Genomic DNA, 20,600 nt, shown 5'->3' on the forward strand with positions numbered 1-20,600 from the left:
GTCCGCCGAGATGACCGCGCAGGCTCCTCCGTCCAGGAATTTCCTCCTGATGGGGAACAAGATCTTACGACGCTCCAGGATCTCTCTGGGGAACTAATCGCTCATGCTGTTATGAGTCCCACGGAGCTGTCTCCCACAGCGCTTCACCTCTTCTTTTTCTTTGTGTAGCACGAATTTAGCAACTATTGGTCTTGGTCTGCCCTCCGATGTTTTCCTTCCCATGCGATGAACACGGTGAAAGGAGATGGCTTTTACCTTTTCCTCTGGAAGCTTAAGGTTGGATCAGATGAATTCTTTCACGGTTACCTCTGCGTCTTCCTCTGGCTGCTCAGCGAGCCCTGAAATAACTAAGTTATCTCTCATGCTACGGGCCTGGATATCTAAGACTAATTCTTTCATTTTTTTTATTTTCCTCCGTTAGTCGGCATACTCCATCCGTGAGAGTCTTAACAGAGTCTCTAAGCGCGTTGTTCTCCGTAGCAAAAGCTTCTACCTGCTGCTGGCTGTATTCTAGACTGTGCTTTAACGACTGGAACTCCCGGTGTAGAACTTCCAGCAGGGAAAGCCTGGCGTCTAGGCTGGATAACTTCCCGTCGATGGAGATTAGGATGTCCGTCGTAACACTACCTGTTGGAGAACCTGGCGAGGTTACTTCGGGGGAATCCACTGGGCGAACTCTTTTGGAAGTGGAACCGGTTTTGGACGCCGTTGCCGCGGTGTTGCTGGTTTTCCCCATTACGATCCGCTGGAAGCTTTCTTCGATTACCTCTATCGGGCTGGTGAGATCGTCTTCGTTGTTATCTAGAGTGGGGATTCGTGCTGCCTGCCGGCCACATCCATTAGTCTTGTACTTCCAGAAAATCCCACAACCAGTCTGAGGACAAGGAGGACCCATCACCTCCAGAGGTCTAAGGTGAAAACCAAGCCCACATGTCCACCATAAAATCTATATCCACACTGTTCACAGTCACAACCAGCAGGGCTCTGCCAGACCCTCTGGTTCTGGGATCCCCGGGCCCCATCAGCAGTGACCAGGTCCCTGCAGTCACATCTGCATATCAGGTCCTGCTCCAGGACTCAGAGCTGACACAGGAGGGAGGTGGAGTGTTGCAGCATGTTGTAGGGACCGTTTCTGCTCCAGTGTCCTGACTGACAGCATGTGTGACAAACAGAACTCTGCAGTGGCCCAGACCAAAAACTCCCTCTTCCCTAGTTCACCCCCTGAATCCCCCTCGGGCATGATAGACATATTGGGGTCCCTGTGGAGACCATGGTGCATGCTGACAAGGGTTAAAGGGACGGTGAGCTGCCGTGGTCGATGCCGTGCAGCAGACGAGCTTCTGAGGCTGCATCTGAATCATTTAGTCATTTTATTATAGTCTCATAATTATAATGTTCTTCTGTTGAATACTGTTGCAAACATATCATGTGGACCATGTTCTGTGCTGTGAAAATCCTGGACTTTGGATCATAACTGTATCTGTGTGAGACTATAGTGGCAGTGGATCCATAAGTCAGTGTTTCCCTGGGAAAGCTAAACATGACCTCGCCAAGAAGATAATGCAGCTTTAACACATGAAGACGATGTTAGCCATAGCGGCCATTTCTGTGTGAATGGCCGCTATGGCCCCCTGATGTCAACCAAGCCAGCCAATCACACAGTTTTAATTCACCCAGGAAAAGAGTCACCAAAAATAACAAAAAATCTCCTACAATATTTCCACACAACTCTCCAGAGAATAGCAGGTCAGACCTCTATTTTTAATTCCTCTTATGGAGAGTGAACCAGCCCGCACATTCATTTCTTTTTCTGTTCCAACTTTTCCATCTGATACATGCTCATAGAGCTTCCTTCTGGAAACCCACATTCTTCACACCAGAACGTTAAAAAATTTACTTACATCTTCATCATATTTCTTCTTTATAAACACCATAATATAATTTGGTTTAAGTTGCTCCTCTTTTCCCCCTATAGTCCCCATTGTTACCTGGTCTTATATTTCTGCTATGTCAGTCTTATATTTCTACTCACAGGACTTTATTTAGTAACCTGATTTCGTAGTACCAGTGTGCGATTTATGAAAAAAAATCAAAGGGGGTGACATATAAAAAAAAATCTTTTTTTTTTATTATATATATAAAATAACTGGCAACACGTTATCTTTAACGCAGGTTTCCTCATTCCAAACTGGAAGAAAAATCTGGAAAATAAAAATAAAAGTCAGTATAATGTTCCCAAAATTTTGGCCTATTTAAAAGATTCTTATTTTTTAATGCTTTTACCTATAAACTTAGCAGAACAGGGGAGGGATCTCAGCTTTGTTTGACCTTTTCCATGTGTATATAGCTTTTTGACTGCCTCGACCAAAGACTGGAACATTAGTCTATCCCCCCTGGAATAAAAAATGAATGACCAGAGGGGGGGACATCAAAAGCAGAGGGGGGGGTAAATCCCCCTCATCCCCTCCAACAAATCGCACCCTGCGTAGTACTACTCACAGGGCTTTGTTTTGGAACCTGATCTCGCGGAGTTTATGTCTTTATTTGTTTATTTATTTATTTTTATTGTCAAAGTCATTCCTGGGAGGGGAAAAGGAGCGCAACCACCATCAGTATGAAAACAGTTGACCATTCACACAAACAAGTCCTTGTTACAGCCTGAATAGTAATTTGATCCATTCAACTATGCAGTAATTAAATCAAAAATAATTCTTCTACAAATGTCCAGATTCTAATTTGGAAAGATATACTTCTCACCAGATAAATCAGCAAGTGGGTGGAGATCCCACCATGATCGACCAAAACCGTTGACACCGTTGACACTGGCCCTCATCACTCTCAAGGCCTATTCGAGGTTTGAAGATTAATCTGTTTGGATTCAGGCAGCCTAACCCCCCGTCTGGTCCCGGTGGAAACATGTGAGATCCCACTTCTGACACCAAACTGTCGTGGAATTTATCTGATGAGAAACAAATCTAGAAATCAACCATGCTCTGTCCAGTTTATTGACCATGTACAGATGTTGCAAGCGAGAGGTCTCGAGAGCTCTCCCCTGCTCAGGTTGTTACAGCAATCTTTAGGCATACACAAATAACCTCTGCCTGGCACCACAAAGCAACTGCTAGCTTGAAGATAACAACAGTCAAAGCTGAAATAGGCCTTGAACAGAACATTCAGTTTTATGCATGAATCTACTAAAGCAAGCTTTCTGAACTACTCTAACTATGCAGAATATATATTTTGTACGACATAAAAAAAAGCTTAATAAAGGAGTAACTTATTAAAACTACACTATGTGCATAATTTCCACCACAACGGGGACGTCCGTTTGAAACATTGTCATGAGTCTCCGTCCTCACATGCGTCTTTAACGTTGCCATGGTTACTAAGTCAGTTCATCCACTAGAGGGTGGAGTTTGGTATTCACTTCTGTGTTCTGACAGCGGTTGGTCGTGGTAGCACTGTAAAGTTGTTTACAATGACTCAAAAACACCAGATGAAGAAAACCACAAAGCTTTTCCCATTTCTCAACTGCTGCTTCTTCAGTTTTTTTTATTTATTTATTTTTTTGTACACTTTCCGTGTCGTCTTCTTCTTGGTATTCTTCTTTTCTGGTTTGTTCCTTTCTCAGGTTGTGTGTCAGCTATACAACTTGACACTGCCCCCCGGTGGCTTCTGGTGGTATTGCTAAGTTTCTTGAAAACTAACTAAATTTTGACGCAGGAGATGAAAGAAACTCTCCGTCCATCTGCAGATCTATTTTCTGTATTCAGTATGAAAGAACCTTGAGGTTGGGGGGGTTCAGTTTTCCATGTGTCCCTGCTCCAACACGCCTCATTCAAATTAAGTCATGAGCAGAACTTCCCAGGCTGTTGAATCAGGTGTGTCGGAACCATAGACTATATATAGAGATGGGCGGAGCCTCCGTGACGTCACCCGTAGGTTTCTGAAGAGCTGAATTGAAGCTCGCATGTGTGTCGTCTCGCCCGGAAAATATAAATATGGGCAAAGAGGTGGAGCTGAGAGGGGGGTGGTGAGTGTCATGGTGGATGATTGACATTGAGCGAACTCCGAGCTTTCTGTAGCTAAGAGCTAACCAAGCTAACCCAGAGATAACAGGAGCTAACCAGCTAACGGAGGTAAGTGGGCTAAAGCTAAGTCACGTTAACCGGCTAAAAACTGCGGTTGTTTTACATTCTTCTGACTTGAAGCGGGAGATTGGGTATCTGTCAATCAAAACGACACACCCCTAAATAGGCCGAACTCTGAGATTAAATTACTTTTAAACGGGTGAGTTAGAAAAAAATTCACTCCCTCCACAGTTGTCATGAAGGTAAACCTGACCTATTAAACCTAAAATGGATTTTTGTACCAGGCTGTAAACATGTTTGTTTCTGCTGTAAACATGTTTATTTCTGCTGTAAACATGTTTATTTCTGCTGTAAACATGTTTATTTTTGCCGTGAACATGTTTATTTCTGCTGTAAACATGTTTATTTCTGCCGTGAACATGTTTATTTCTGCTGTGAAGTTGGTCTTTTTAACATGGGATTCTATGGAGATTTGCTCTGTGGAGCCCCTAGTGGATGAAGGAGGAACTGCAGGTTTTGGCTTCACTTTGCTGATTGGTTGGAATATTGAAAACCTGCAGTGCTGTAGAAATTCCTGGTAGAGAAACTCCAGTTATTAGTTGTGATGATTATTACTCTAGATTGTATTGTTTTCATAGTTTTCTGTTTAACTATCCTCCCATAAAACTAAACATTGTTGTACATAAAGTTTATTCCACTTCCAGCCAAACTCTACCAACGCTCAAGCTGATGCTGATTTGAGTTTTTTCCTCCCAGACCTTCGCTGGCTTCCAGTCAGAACAGGAATGCTTTTTCAGCAGCATAAATGTGTGAAAATGTTAATGAATGATAATGTGGAGTATTTATGAGTTCATGAAATTCGGATATCCCTTTCTGGCGCTCTGGCTGCACATTAGAAATCTCTGGATCCTCGCTGGGAAACTGAAATAACCTTTTCCAAATTCAGCATCCAGACTTTTAGTTTCCAGCATGCCCTTGATGCATCAGGATGTGTTTCCATAGTAATTTAGGATGGGGAGCGTTGCCAGGGCTGGTTTCCAGACGGTGTGCTTCCTTCTGCAGTAGGATTTTGTGCTACGGCGGCCGACAATGCAGCGTCGTTGAGGTAATACTGTGTTTGTTTTATCTATTTGAAGACAACACGCATACTTCCTGCCTCAAAGAAGCTTTAAATCCATAGTTTGCTCCTCACTGTCTCCCCTCTTATTCGTCATTTGTGTGTTTTTTCACTCTGTGGGCTGCGTTTTATTCCAAACACGTGTTCCAGTCATGACTAATCTCCTCTGCATCATAAGAGGCAGCATTACTAATTTAAAGAACCAACATCCCAGACAGTCAAACTGCATTTGAGATTCAATTTACCTTGCCTTTATTTATATTTAATGGTCTTAATTAAGGCTCGACAGGTCGCATATTCACACCGCCGAGCTTTTACATTTCAAATTAAATTTTCTCAGTAATTATTAATGCGACTGGCACATCCTCAAATGACTTCTATAATTGAAGCTTTGAACGTTAAACTTTCCGGGATGATTTAAAAAGTTTATGCTGGCCTCTCTCAGATAAATGATCCTAACTTCCAGCACAACAGATGTCTTCATGCAGGTTTCCTTCTGTCAGGGTCACTCCTGCTCTGCTTACAGAACATACCATGTAAATGAGTTATTTATGGATGGAGATGTGCACATAGGAAATCAGTTGCTCTCACTTGGCTTATTGCACAGGCAGAGCATGACGAGTTCTGCAGAGGAGAAGAAAAATGGCTATAAATGGTGGATTGCTGTTTCCAGCCAGATGTTGTTGTTGATTGCTGTGAAAACCAAACATGACTGTACTGGAAATTAATTTATCTGATAGACGCCATCTGAAATATGCCACCTCAAAGAGAAGATATTCTGTCTTTTTATTTATTTTAAGAAAATAGTTCTTTAACAAAAAAATCGGTTTTAAAATTGTGAAGCAAAAGATCCCGATATCTGATTTTCCCACCCCTACTAGCTAGCCATGAAGCTAAACGTTAGCTGCTAGTCAGTAACTGATTCTGTTTTGATTGCAGTTGATGTAGGGTGGCGATGCTAACATGTTTCCGATCAATACGGTACCGTTGTTATTTTTTCATTGATATTGGTGACGATACAGATATCAATACTTTATGCACCTTAAAAGAACATAATGATTGTATGGTGCACATTCATATGTGTTATTTCCCATGACTGGTTATGCAAATCTGACTGTATGATCTCCAGTAGACCATTGGTTGACTGCCTTGTATCCACCCTACTACTGGCTACACTGCTCCTTCCGGGACTGGACGCCTCGTCATCGTGGGCCAGCTCGTCAGCCCTATTTAAGGAGCCGGCTGGCAGTCATTCAGGGCAGCAGAGTGTTGATGGCTCACTTTGCCTTGGTTGTAAGCCTGGAAAGTGGCTTTGTGGAGTTGAACAAATTTGTACTTTGTTTTTGTGTGCCCAGTAGGGGTGTTTTGTAACCTGTCTTAAGTAACTGGTTTTGCTCTGAATACTTTGTCACCCTTTTGTTGTTCTGGGTGTGATTTGTAGCAGGTGAAGCCTGTTACAACTTTTCTTTTTGGTTTATCATTCCTGCCTGGTTGTCACAACAGTCGTGCCTGCAAATAAACACCTTTTTATTTAAAATAACTTATTTGTGGGTTTAATGCTTACAAACCTCTCCCCCTTTTCACTGGATAGCTGGGGGTTTGTAACAATATCTTTATTACAAGGACATTATAGAATGTAAATTAAATTCAATAATGTCAGTACTTGAAAGAGATCCTTTTAAAACATCCATCCATTTTCTTAACCGCTTAGTCAGTCACTGAGGGAGGCAGGAACACCTGGACAGGTTGTGCTTTTAAAACAATAAAGAATTAAAGTGATGAGAACAATAAACAAAAAAATTCAAGAAAGAAATGTGAAATAATTAAAATATAGATTAATAAGTGATTATTCACATTTGTTGAACGCAAAAGAAAACATAGAATGTGTAGAAGTTATGTGATAAATATAATAAACCTGCATTAAACCAGTGAGATATTAGACATGACCTCATCATCATCATCCTCATCATGGCATCTGATAGGCTGCCATGATCATGTGACAGAAGGAAAACAGTTTTATTACTTAAAACAATCAGAAGTGAAAACAAATGTCACGTTTTGTATGAGCAAAGTTCCAGCTATGTACTCAACAAAGCATTGAATCTGATATTTTGAAAGATTGATATTGACGTATTGATTACAGAGTATCAATGAACCCGGTCCATATTTTGATGAAAAGAAAAATCAATATACCAATTTGGTACCAATCAATAGTCTTTCACTAAAAATATCAGTTTAATGTTCTTTTTGTTTGTTGTTGTTAGCATCAGTTGCTAGCATGTAGCTGGGAAATAATGTGAACAGCTGTGATTTGGTTTCAGGCTTTCGATAGTTGAACATGATCTGTTTCAGCTTTTATAACAGAGTAAATAAATATCATTTGACGGATTTATCTTTCTATCCAAAGCGTAACTAGCTGACAACCATGGTGAGAAATTGAGCAACCTTCCAGTTTTACAGTTTATGTTGAACTTTTACTGGAAGTAACATCCGAATCAGAAGTTACCTTCCAGTGTTGCACACGAACACAAAATGACTTCCAAATAAAACATTTCGTCCATTTTATTTCTGAATCACAAAAATGACAGGCGCATTAACATGTGGTTGTACGCTTTCAGCTACATGGGCTTGCTCAACACTGTTTCAGTCTCAAGGACCTCCAAAGCCACCTCAGGTGTCTGTGTGAATTTGCTCATATTTCAAATTACTTCACAGAACATCTGTAGTAAATGTAACTGTGTATTTTGCATCTCAGAAATTAATAAATAAATCATCAAACTAAACACACTTCTAAAGAATTACAATTACAATGAAGCATGTTTTCTGAGGGGGGGGCAGGGGTTAAATGCTCTTATCCCAAAGTCCACCTCTTATTTCTGTATGACCAATATTCCTGTGGGTCCACACATTAGTAACTAAATTACTATCGCTAGCTGAGTGGAAGTGTTGTTAAACTTATTTTAAGTTTAACTACATCTCATAGGACTTTTTACTCTTACATGTAAATGTTAAACAGTTAAACTTAATTTTTCAGTGGCAATGGAAGCATTTTTTTTTTTTACTTATGACTAAAAGCTCTTTGTCATCTACATTTACCTGTGAACCAAACCGCTAGTAAGATAACTTTTTGCTGTGGAACATTATTCAACTTTTGCCTCTAAATGTGCCTGTAAGTTAGCTAGCAGTGATCTAGCTAGCTAGCATGCTAACAAAGCATCTCTTGCCTTCACATAGCTGAAGACATTTTGTCAGTTTAACCTCTAATGTGCATTGGAGTTAATCTAGTAACCAGCTAGCAGTGAGCTAGCTAGCTAGCATGCTAACAAAGCATCTCTTGTCTTCACATAGCTGAAGGCATTTTGTCAGTTTAACCTCTAATGTGCATTGGAGTTAATCTACTTACAAGCTAGCAGTGAGCTAACATATTTTCTTCAGTTTGTGCAGACAGAACTTTGGAATATTTTTGGGGGTACTAATTTAGTTTTATTGAGGTTGCAGTGAAAGAGGTTTATTTCTATCTTTTTTCTGCTTTTCCACTAAACATCAGCAATGTGTAGGTGTTTTCAGACATTTAGACCAAAGCTGATACTTCTCATGGTTTGATGGCGGAAGGAAACAGTATCCTGGTTGCTCCGACTAGATCAGATATTTCATTTGGTTTTCATTACATCATGAAAATGGATTTTGTGCAAGTTGTATTTTCTCCTTCTTTTGAGATATTCTTTGGTGGTTGATGAATTATTTTGTTCATCTGGGGGAAAAGTGAACAGTCTATAAAATGAGATGAAATGAAGCTTAAGTCACTTGGAGATCATACGGAGCTCTCTGTGACGGTACTTTGCATGAAATGGTGACAGTCTGGATGCAGCAGCACTCCTTGTTTATCAGTGTCAAAAATGCACATTATTTGGTCTTAATACACTTGCAGTGCCAGGTGACTTATTTTACCGCTCCTTACAGACAAAATGGAGTTTTATTAGTTATCCGTGTGCTAAATCAAGATTTATACTCTAAAATTATCCTAATGTCAGAATAAACAATGGAGCGGATTTGTTTAGCTGGTTGAATGTTTGCAGTAAATACTTGTCTTCAGTATTGTGTTTACAGGTTTATATGAGGCTCCACTGAGTGTAAAGCCTCTGAATAACTCGTCATGTGTTTAATGTATTTGGACAGCTGTGTTCACGTCCACATCTGCCACTTTCATCGGCATGTCTTCCCTCCACAGACAAGGTGCCTCATTTCTCCCGGCTTGGTGAGGTGGAGGTGAACGCTGGGCAGAACGCCTCCTTTCAGTGCATCGCCACAGGCAAAGTCTCGGAGACAGAGCCCTTCCTGCTGGAGGTAAGAACAAGATTAGGTGTTTCTTTTCCTCCCTATTTATCATCTTCACTTCGGTAGCCAAGCCCACATCCCAGAGCTGGAGTTATTGAATGGACGAGGGGAGAAAACGACGTCTCCAGGAAGGGAAAAGCCTTTTGGTTTCATACTAAAGATTTAGTTTTTACACTTGCATACAGACTTCCAGTCAGGTGCTTATTTAAAGGGACATTGTGTAAGAAATACTCCCATGTAACGGTGAATTCATGTATCACATTCAAGCGAATAACGCATTCTAGCCTCACCTTTACCAACACATGGAGTAACAGTAGCCGCCGTTGATCAAAAAGCACCAGCAACGCAGGTGAAACCATGTCATCCCACAGTGTTCAGGTAAAATGGTTAGGTTGTGGTTTTCAGAGACAGTAAAGCCAAACTAAAAGGTGTGAGAAAGCTTTAGAAGCTGCCTTTACTGTGACTTTGAAAGCTGATGAATGCAAGTTAACATCCACTTCTGTACCGACACGGCTGCTAGAATTTAGCAGGATCTCCTGTTATGCTAACTATGCTAACAAGCAGCGCTGATAAAACCCAATGAAATCAGTTAGTTGTCAGCTAATTTGGGCAGTAATGCCCCCCTCCTTGGTCTTGGGCTCCTTCCATCTGGGGAAGGCAATGGTGAAAACATTTCCTGCGGTGCTGCTGCATCAGATTTGGGGTAGTAAACCTCTGTCTCTTAAATTTGATCACTGTGTGCTAGCTCGCATGAGAAACTCCTTCTTAGTCCACATTAGTGCTGTTTGTCCTTTACCTGATGCTGTAGTTTTAAGATGGCCAATACTCATGGCGCTTCCCGACCAGCTTACCTATCGTATATGGAAACATACCTCGAATTCTTGTCTCATGAGAATGTGTCAGTTGTTAGCTCAGGTCATAAAACACAGATGATAACACATAGAAATCATTCATGTAACATAATGTCCTTTGGAATTATATCGTTGGAGATGTTTTTCAGTTTGAGACTAAAATTAGCTTGTAAAATGTTCAAATAACAGAAAAGCAGAAGTTTTCCCACAACGTTACATAAATCATAACAGAACCAGTGTCACTGGACGGCTTTAATTATTGCAGATGCACATTTGCTTTCTTATTAGTTTTCTCCATCTGAGCAGAACAAACCTGGAGAAAGTAAAACTGGATGTGATATTATCCAGTGAGTGACTTGATGAGGGTTGTTGTAGCGCACCGCTGAACAAATATCTGCCCCGCTGTAACTATTGAGGACCTGTATCAGAAAAGCCAGGCTTCAGACTGCACCCTGAAAACCTGCAGGATATGGATTATTTTAAAAGCAAATGGCAGGTCGCATTCTACCTGACAGCATCAGCGATGTTTGCTTCACCGTGAGGAGGATTACGTCCTGAGGAATGCTTTGTCCTCCTGTGGCTCAGTGACGTGGAACACAGCTTTCCTCTTGTTGCTACTGTTGCCTTTAACATCATCTTTCCTTCTGGAACATGATGGGTCTGGGTTGGTACAGGTCCACATAGACCCTTAGTTCTCCCTCCTATGTAGGAAGGATGTTCTGCTGATCATCATAGCAATCATCTGTCATCCACAGCCAGCAACCCTGGTGATGAAAGAAGTGCCGTTGCTGCAGCCACAACTAAATAAAGAGCTAATATAAGCTCTAGTCCTTCCTGCAGGGACCCTATTAACCAGGCTCCACAAGCTGGTCTCCATCTGGACCAGACCAGCACAGTAATAACCTATAAATAATGAGAACTGCCCTTTTTAGAGCTTGGCTAATAAATGAGCTGTTTTAGCGCTACGTTCAGTGAGCGTTCACACCCCTTGAGCAACTTTTAACTTTAAACACTAACTAGCAACTATCTAGTGACTTATTCTGGGGATCTAGGAGACTTTTGGTACGGAATTTGGTTTATTTTCAGGGAACTTAGTAGGAATCCCGCCAGAAACCAGCAGGGGCAGTGTTGAGTTGTGTAGTGGACACACAACCAGAGAGAGGAACAAACCACAGAAGAAGAAGAGAAACACGAAGAAGACTGCACAGAAACCACCAAATGAAAAACACCAGAACAGCAACGAAACGCCATATTCTAGTTATTATTTTACTGCTTTTAATGGAAACATAATTGACTGCATTTTTCCAGACATTAATAGAGCTTCAGATTAAAATATTAATGCAGTTTCTACTATCAGATTCGGTTGTCCAGTAAAATCCATCTGAAGTTAAAACTTTGCCTTTTATGCAAAAATTGTTAAACAATTAAAATGTGATTCATCAAGATGAATTATTAGCAGCCTGTAATTAATGAGAAACATATTTTAAGGGCGTTCCATCTCTCCTTACAGTTTTCAGTCAAACTCTCAGCCATTGGTGTGTTTTTGGCTCCAGGTGGTGGTTCTTCTCCGACCCGCCACACGACTCACTTCCTCTAGCATCGTTAAGATGTTACAGCAAATGCGAGCTTTTGTCTCTTCCTTTTTTATTTTCCGAACCGCTTAGTGCAAATAAGGGTCGCAGGAAGCAGGAGCCTATCGCAGCTGTCATTGAGTGAGAGGCAGGAACCTGGACAGGTAACCAGTCCCTCACAACACCTGGACAGGTAACCAGTCCGTCACAACACCTGGACAGGTAACCAGTCCTTCACCGGACAGGAACACCTGGACAGGTAACCAGTCCTTCAGAGGACAGGAACACCTGGACAGGTAACCAGTCCTTCACATTACAGGAACACCTGGACAGGTAACCAGTCCGTCACAACACCTGGACAGGTAACCAGTCCATCACAACACCTGGACAGTAACCAGTCCATCACAACACCTGGACAGGTAACCAGTCCGTCACAACACCTGGACAGGTAACCAGTCCTTCACCGGACAGGAACACCTGGACAGGTAACCAGTCCTTCACCGGACAGGAACACCTGGACAGGTAACCAGTCCTTCACAACACCTGGACAGGTAACCAGTCCGTCACAACACCTGGACAGTAACCAGTCCATCACAACACCTGGACAGGTAACCAGTCCGTCACAACACCTGGACAGTAACCAGTCCGTCACAACACCTGGACAGGTAACCAGTCCGTCACAACACTTGGACAGGTAACCAGTCCTTCACCGGACAGGAACACCTGGACAGGTAACCAGTCCTTCACCGGACAGGAACACCTGGACAGGTAACCAGTCCTTCACCGGACAGGAACACCTGGACAGGTAACCAGTCCGTCACAACACCTGGACAGGTAACCAGTCCTTCACCGGACAGGAACACCTGGACAGGTAACCAGTCCTTCACCGGACAGGAACACCTGGACAGGTAACCAGTCCTTCACCGGACAGGAACACCTGGACAGGTAACCAGTCCTTCACAACACCTGGACAGGTAACCAGTCCTTCACAACACCTGGACAGGTAACCAGTCCGTCACAACACCTGGACAGTAACCAGTCCATCACAACACCTGGACAGGTAACCAGTCCGTCACAACACCTGGACAGTAACCAGTCCGTCACAACACCTGGACAGGTAACCAGTCCTTCACAACACCTGGACAGGTAACCAGTCCGTCACAACACCTGGACAGTAACCAGTCCATCACAACACCTGGACAGGTAACCAGTCCGTCACAACACCTGGACAGTAACCAGTCCGTCACAACACCTGGACAGGTAACCAGTCCGTCACAACACCTGGACAGGTAACCAGTCCTTCACCGGACAGGAACACCTGGACAGGTAACCAGTCCTTCACCGGACAGGAACACCTGGACAGGTAACCAGTCCGTCACAACACCTGGACAGGTAACCAGTCCTTCACCGGACAGGAACACCTGGACAGGTAACCAGTCCTTCACCGGACAGGAACACCTGGACAGGTAACCAGTCCTTCACAACACCTGGACAGGTAACCAGTCCTTCACAACACCTGGACAGGTAACCAGTCCGTCACAACACCTGGACAGTAACCAGTCCATCACAACACCTGGACAGGTAACCAGTCCGTCACAACACCTGGACAGTAACCAGTCCGTCACAACACCTGGACAGGTAACCAGTCCGTCACAACACCTGGACAGGTAACCAGTCCTTCACCGGACAGGAACACCTGGACAGGTAACCAGTCCTTCACCGGACAGGAACACCTGGACAGGTAACCAGTCCTTCACCGGACAGGAACACCTGGACAGGTAACCAGTCCATCACAACACCTGGACAGGTAACCAGTCCATCACAACACCTGGACAGTTAACCAGTCCGTCACAACACCTGGACAGTTAACCAGTCCGTCACAACACCTGGACAGGTAACCGGTCCGTCACAACACCTGGACAGGTAACCGGTCCGTCACAACACCTGGACAGGTAACCAGTCCGTCACAACACCTGGACAGGTAACCAGTCCTTCACCGGACAGGAACACCTGGACAGGTAACCAGTCCGTCACAACACCTGGACAGGTAACCAGTCCTTCACAGGACAGGAACACCTGGACAGGTAACCAGTCCGTCACAACACCTGGACAGGTAACCGGTCCATCACAACACCTGGACAGGTAACCGGTCCATCACAACACCTGGACAGGTAACCAGTCCGTCACAACACCTGGACAGGTAACCAGTCCTTCACCGGACAGGAACACCTGGACAGGTAACCAGTCCGTCACAACACCTGGACAGGTAACCAGTCCTTCACAGGACAGGAACACCTGGACAGGTAACCAGTCCGTCACAACACCTGGACAGGTAACCAGTCCTTCACAGGACAGGAACACCTGGACAGGTAACCAGTCCGTCACAACACCTGGACAGGTAACCAGTCCTTCACCGGACAGGAACACCTGGACAGGTAACCAGTCCTTCACAGGACAGGAACACCTGGACAGGTAACCAGGTGGTCACATGACCAACACTCCATAGCAACCAGTTAAGTTAACGTCATGTCTCTGGACGATGGGAGGAAGCCGATAGATCCCACACATACACGGGGAGAACATACAAACTCCTCCAGAAAGGCCACCGTTCGAGCCCCCCGCAGCCGAGGATTGAACCGGCGAGCTTTTGTCTCATTGTTTAAAACGACAGAAGGTTCATTGTTGCATCATTGCAGGAAATAGATGACAAGTTCTGACTTTTCGGTTAATCGATGCCCTGAAGCCGTTCTTCGCGCCCAACCAGAGCTGCTCTCATTTCCACGCTGTGAAGAGAAATGCTGAAAAATCACGCCTGAACGCCGACGCTCCTCCTCTGGCCTGGAAGCGTGAACAAGCAGCAGCAGGGTGGAGCCAGGGTGTGTCCTGGCCCACTCTACCCTCTCAGTCCCAGCCTGATCTTTGGCGTGTGGAGAAGACGTTTGACATGTTTGTGAAGTGTGAGTGTGAAGATACAAACGTCACACACTTGCAGGAAGATAAATGCATGATTGACTTGGATGAGGTGTGCAGTCCGACATCAGCCTCCAGTTTTTCTTCTCGTCCTGTTTCCCAAAGTTTAGATCCGATGAGAGAGAAGCTTTTACAGATAGTCCTCCATTAGTCTTCCTCAGCATGGTGGTCTTCCTCAGCGAGGCAGTCTATCTCAGCGAGGCGGTCTACCTCAGCGAGGCGGTCTACCTCAGCAAGGCGGTCTACCTCAGCGAGGCGGTCTACCTCAGCATGGTGGTCTTCCTCAGCGAGGCAGTCTACCTCAGCATGGTGGTCTTCCTCAGCGAGGCAGTCTATCTCAGCGAGGCGGTCTACCTCAGCGAGGCGGTCTACCTCAGCAAGGCGGTCTACCTCAGCGAGGCGGTCTACCTCAGCATGGTGGTCTTCCTCAGCGAGGCAGTCTACCTCAGCATGGTGGTCTTCCTCAGCGAGGCGGTCTACCTCAGCGAGGCGGTCTACCTCAGCATGGTGGTCTTCCTCAGCGAGGCGGTCTACCTCAGCATGGTGGTCTTCCTCAGCGAGGCGGTCTACCTCAGCGAGGCGGTCTACCTCAGCATGGTGGTCTTCCTCAGCGAGGCGGTCTACCTCAGCGAGGCGGTCTACCTCAGCGAGGCGGTCTACCTCAGCATGGTGGTCTACCTCAGCGAGTTGGTCTACCTCAGCGAGGCGGTCTACCTCAGCATGGTGGTCTACCTCAGCGAGGCGGTCTACCTCAGCATGGTGGTCTACCTCAGCGAGGCGGTCTACCTCAGCGAGGCGGTCGACCTCAGCGAGGCGGTCGACCTCAGCGAGGCGGTCTACCTCAGCGAGGCGGTCGACCTCAGCATGGTGGTCGACCTCAGCGAGGCGGTCGACCTCAGCGAGGCGATCTACCTCAGCATGGTGGTCTACCTCAGCATGGTGGTCGTCCTCAGCGAGGCGGTCTACCTCAGCATGGTGGTCTACCTCAGCATGGTGGTCGACCTCAGCGAGGCGGTCTACCTCAGCATGGCGGTCTACCTCAGCATGGCGGTCGACCTCAGCGAGGCGGTCTACCTCAGCATGGCGATCTACCTCAGCGAGGCGATCTACCTCAGCGAGGCGATCTACCTCAGCGAGGCGATCTACCTCAGCGAGGTGGTCTACCTCAGCATGGTGGTCTACCTCAGCATGGCGGTCTACCTCAGCATGGTGGTCGACCTCAGCGAGGCGGTCTACCTCAGCATGGCGGTCGACCTCAGCGAGGCGATCTACCTCAGCGAGGCGATCTACCTCAGCGAGGCGGTCGACCTCAGCGAGGTGGTCTACCTCAGCATGGTGGTCGACCTCAGCGAGGTGGTCTACCTCAGCGAGGTGGTCTACCTCAGCATGGCGGTCGACCTCAGCGAGGCGGTCTACCTCAGCGAGGTGGTCTACCTCAGCATGGTGGTCGACCTCAGCGAGGCGGTCGACCTCAGCGAGGCGGTCTACCTCAGCGAGGCGGTCTACCTCAGCGAGGCGGTCGACCTCAGCGAGGCGGTCGACCTCAGCGAGGCGGTCGACCTCAGCGAGGCGATCTACCTCAGCATGGTGGTCTACCTCAGCATGGTGGTCGATCTCAGCGAGGCGGTCTACCTCAGCATGGTGGTCTACCTCAGCATGGTGGTCGACCTCAGCCAGGCGGTCTACCTCAGCGAGGCGGTCTACCTCAGCGAGGTGGTCTACCTCAGCATGGCGATCTACCTCAGCGAGGCGATCTACCTCAGCGAGGCGATCTACCTCAGCATGGTGGTCTACCTCAGCATGGTGGTCTACCTCAGCATGGTGGTCGACCTCAGCGAGGCGGTCTACCTCAGCATGGTGGTCGACCTCAGCGAGGCGATCTACCTCAGCGAGGCGATCTACCTCAGCGAGGCGGTCTACCTCAGCATGGTGGTCGACCTCAGCATGGTGGTCGACCTCAGCATGGTGGTCGACCTCAGCGAGGCGGTCTACCTCAGCATGGTGGTCTACCTCAGCATGGTGGTCGACCTCAGCATGGTGGTCGACCTCAGCGAGGCGGTCTACCTCAGCATGGTGGTCTACCTCAGCATGGTGGTCGACCTCAGCGAGGCGGTCTACCTCAGCATGGTGGTCTACCTCAGCATGGCGGTCGACCTCAGCGAGGCGGTCTACCTCAGCATGGCGGTCTACCTCAGCATGGCGGTCTACCTCAGCATGGCGGTCTACCTCAGCATGGCGGTCGACCTCAGCGAGGCGATCTACCTCAGCGAGGCGGTCTACCTCAGCGAGGCGGTCGACCTCAGCGAGGCGGTCGACCTCAGCGAGGCGGTCTACCTCAGCGAGGTGGTCTACCTCAGCATGGTGGTCGACCTCAGCGAGGTGGTCTACCTCAGCGAGGCGGTCTACCTCAGCGAGGCGGTCTACCTCAGCGAGGCGGTCGACCTCAGCGAGGCGGTCGACCTCAGCGAGGCGGTCCTGCACCAGGGGAAGCAGACTCAGCTGTTTGCTTTAGGAAGCGGAGGAGTGAAATCATTCCTTCACAGCGGAGTGTAGGAAGTAGACCACGTTAAAAAGGGGAAATTATTAATGGCAGAGCTGAAGATAAGCTGTAATCTGTGGCGTCAGGGTGCATCTTTTCCAGCAGGACCACCTCAAGCCTATTGCACCTGGATCAGCTCATCCGAGCACCGCCATGCCAACAGTTCGAGTCCCGGAAGGCCTGTCAGCAGCCTGAACGCCGTCGCTTCCACTGACATTTACCATTTATTCCATATCCTGCTCACATTCCAGCCCTCCTTCCTCCTGTTTGCTTCGCAACCTGACGTCCATCCTTTGTGTGCTCTTTGTTAGCGGAGAAGTGGCGTGGTGCTCGACTCGTCATCGCTGTCGCGGCTGAGCCACAAGAGGCTGATGGCCACGTTCCAGGTGGAGGCTCAGCGTGGACAGCAGGACCTCTACCGCTGCGTGACTCTGTCTCCCAGAGGTGCTGCTGTCTCCAACTTTGGCGAGCTCATCGTCAGAGGTAAGATGTGTGGAAACGTCCTCATCTGATTTTAAAGGGTTTTTTTTCTTTTTTCGCCGTTTTTGGCCTAGCTCGGGCTAGCTCTCAGTGGCAGGCAGCTCAGAGTTTAATGGGCGTTGGTTATCCATGTATATGATGTAATATCCGATGTACCTAATTTGTCCAACTATTAACACTGCAAGGCCCAAGGATTTCAGGTTTTCCTGCGAGTCCCCGTCCCCTCTACAAGTTTGTGTTTTCACTCTCACCTTGTTAAAGGTCACTTTTGTCATGCAAAGATCCTGTAGAACAACCAGATGGCCAACTGGAAAAAGGTCCTTACCATGCTTTCCGACTAGACACGCAGAAACTGCACTGTGCTTCTAAATAGTTTTAGCCTCTGAAATAGAGCAGAGTATATATTTATATACAGCCTTTATAAACAGCTATTTTTTATTTTCTTTGTACAGATCAGGAACTGTCCGTTAGCTCATATGCCAACGGCTCAGCTGCCATGTCAAATCACTCTGAGACCGTAGATCTGGCAACACAAATGTTTCATTATAAATGTTTCCTTCATTATGTTTAATGATGAATGTTTCATTCATTATGTTTCATTATAAACATGAGATTTTTTTCAGTGCTTTCAGCTAAAACAAGCAAGACAGAGGTCTGAGCTAAAACTTTGCACTGGAGGGGGTGGAATAGTTCCTCTTGAAAACACTAAATGGTGCAATTCTCGTATCTCTGGGTTTTTTAGTGTTAATTGAATTAAATATAAAAGTGAAAGTTAAAAGTTAGTGAGGGACATAAAGATGTTTGCTACAAGCTCCGCAGCAGCAACACATGCTAACAGGAGGCTAGGCAGCATATATCTGAAATGCTTCAGTTTGACACATTGTCATGCCGGCAGCAAAATTAATCTGGCTGTTTGGCTGAAACTAAGAATTTTATGTGAACAAATAAAAAAGAAAAAAGTAAAGTAGAAGTCTTTTTTTTCTTGTGTTTTTCTTGCTGTGATTTCTGTAGCAAAACAGGCTAAAGTTACGCTAGCCCTGATACATTTTACTTTGAGCTTCCCATATGCAAAAACCACTTTGATATGCAATAAAACAAGACTCACCTCCAAGTTGAAGTGAATATAGTCTATAGATGTCTGCAAAGAAGAGTAGCTGAAGCGAACCAATGTTAGCACAGTCGTCTTTAAGCTAGCGTTGTTACATTAACTGGTTATTTAGCTAGCTTTTGGTTGCTTTTCCTGAGCTTGCTGAAAAATAAGGTCTCTGTTGTTAGTTTTTTTATTCGAGAGTGCAACAAGACCACTTATGAAAATGCGGTGAAAGCATTCAGCTAATTTTAGCATGAATACACATCGTTGCAGCGCCTGATCAAATCCAATGCAGGTTTTCCTCTGAATGGAAACGGTTCTGCCATCTATTAGCCGGTCGTTGTCTGTTCTCTCCAGCTGTTGTTGCAGGACAGCAGAACAAACTCCCCAGAATCAGGTAAAATCTGTGTCTGTTCTGCCTCGGTCTTCTTCTCCTGCCTCCAGGTTTTCCTGCAGCTTTCATAACTTGGTTTTAAGTTTCAGTTTTCTCTGCTCTGGTTTACATCTGCCGACTTTTCCAGGGTTCAGGGTTTTCCTCTGCACCCAGAGTCCGGTTAATCTCAATCTGATGGTCCTAATGGGACAAACGTATCGCTATTATTTATACACACACACACACACACACACACACACACGTATATACTGAGAATAAAACATTATTTTGTGTTACATATTTTGAAATAAGTTTCTCAGAATAAACTTTGAGAATGAAAACGTGATTAACGTCTTCCAGACGGTAGAGGTTCTTCCAGACTATAAAGGTCTTCCAGACTATAAAGGTCTTCCAGACGGTAGAGGTTCTTCCAGACTATAAAGGTCTTCCAGACGGTGGAGGTTCTTCCAGACTATAAAGGTCTTCCAGACGGTGGAGGTTCTTCCAGACTATAAAGGTCTTCCAGACGGTAGAGGTTCTTCCAGACTATAAAGGTCTTCCAGACGGTGGAGGTTCTTCCAGACTATAAAGGTCTTCCAGACGGTGGAGGTTCTTCCAGACTATAAAGGTCTTCCAGACGGTTGAGGTTCTTCCAGACTATAAAGGTCTTCCAGACGGTGGAGGTTCTTCCAGACTATAAAGGTCTTCCAGACGGTGGAGGTTCTTCCAGACTATAAAGGTCTTCCAGACTATAAAGGTCTTCCAGACGGTGGAGGTTCTTCCAGACTATAAAGGTCTTCCAGACTATAAAGGTCTTCCAGACGGTAGAGGTTCTTCCAGACTATAAAGGTCTTCCAGACGGTAGAGGTTCTTCCAGACTATAAAGGTCTTCCAGACGGTGGAGGTTCTTCCAGACTATAAAGGTCTTCCAGACTATAAAGGTCTTCCAGACGGTAGAGGTTCTTCCAGACTATAAAGGTCTTCCAGACGGTAGAGGTTCTTCCAGACTATAAAGGTCTTCCAGACTATAAAGGTCTTCCAGACGGTAGAGGTTCTTCCAGACTATAAAGGTCTTCCAGACGGTGGAGGTTCTTCCAGACTATAAAGGTCTTCCAGACGGTGGAGGTTCTTCCAGACTATAAAGGTCTTCCAGACGGTAGAGGTTCTTCCAGACTATAAAGGT

General features: G+C 45.8%; 1 protein-coding gene across 1 annotated transcript in view; it reads left to right on the forward strand.

Annotated features, from left to right (window-relative positions):
• ptprua (protein tyrosine phosphatase receptor type Ua) overlaps positions 1 to 20,600 on the forward strand; it is a 370,817-nt gene that overhangs the window by 203,177 nt on the left and 147,040 nt on the right. Inside the window, exons 5-6 of the mRNA XM_079258799.1 lie at positions 9,437 to 9,552; positions 17,786 to 17,957. Of these exons, the coding sequence (XP_079114925.1) occupies positions 9,437 to 9,552; positions 17,786 to 17,957 (288 nt within the window). The remainder of the gene's footprint in view (positions 1 to 9,436; positions 9,553 to 17,785; positions 17,958 to 20,600) is intronic.

The sequence above is a fragment of the Telmatherina bonti genome, assembly GCF_933228915.1.
Source record: "Telmatherina bonti genome assembly, chromosome: 19".
NCBI classification, from domain to species: domain Eukaryota; kingdom Metazoa; phylum Chordata; class Actinopteri; order Atheriniformes; family Telmatherinidae; genus Telmatherina; species Telmatherina bonti.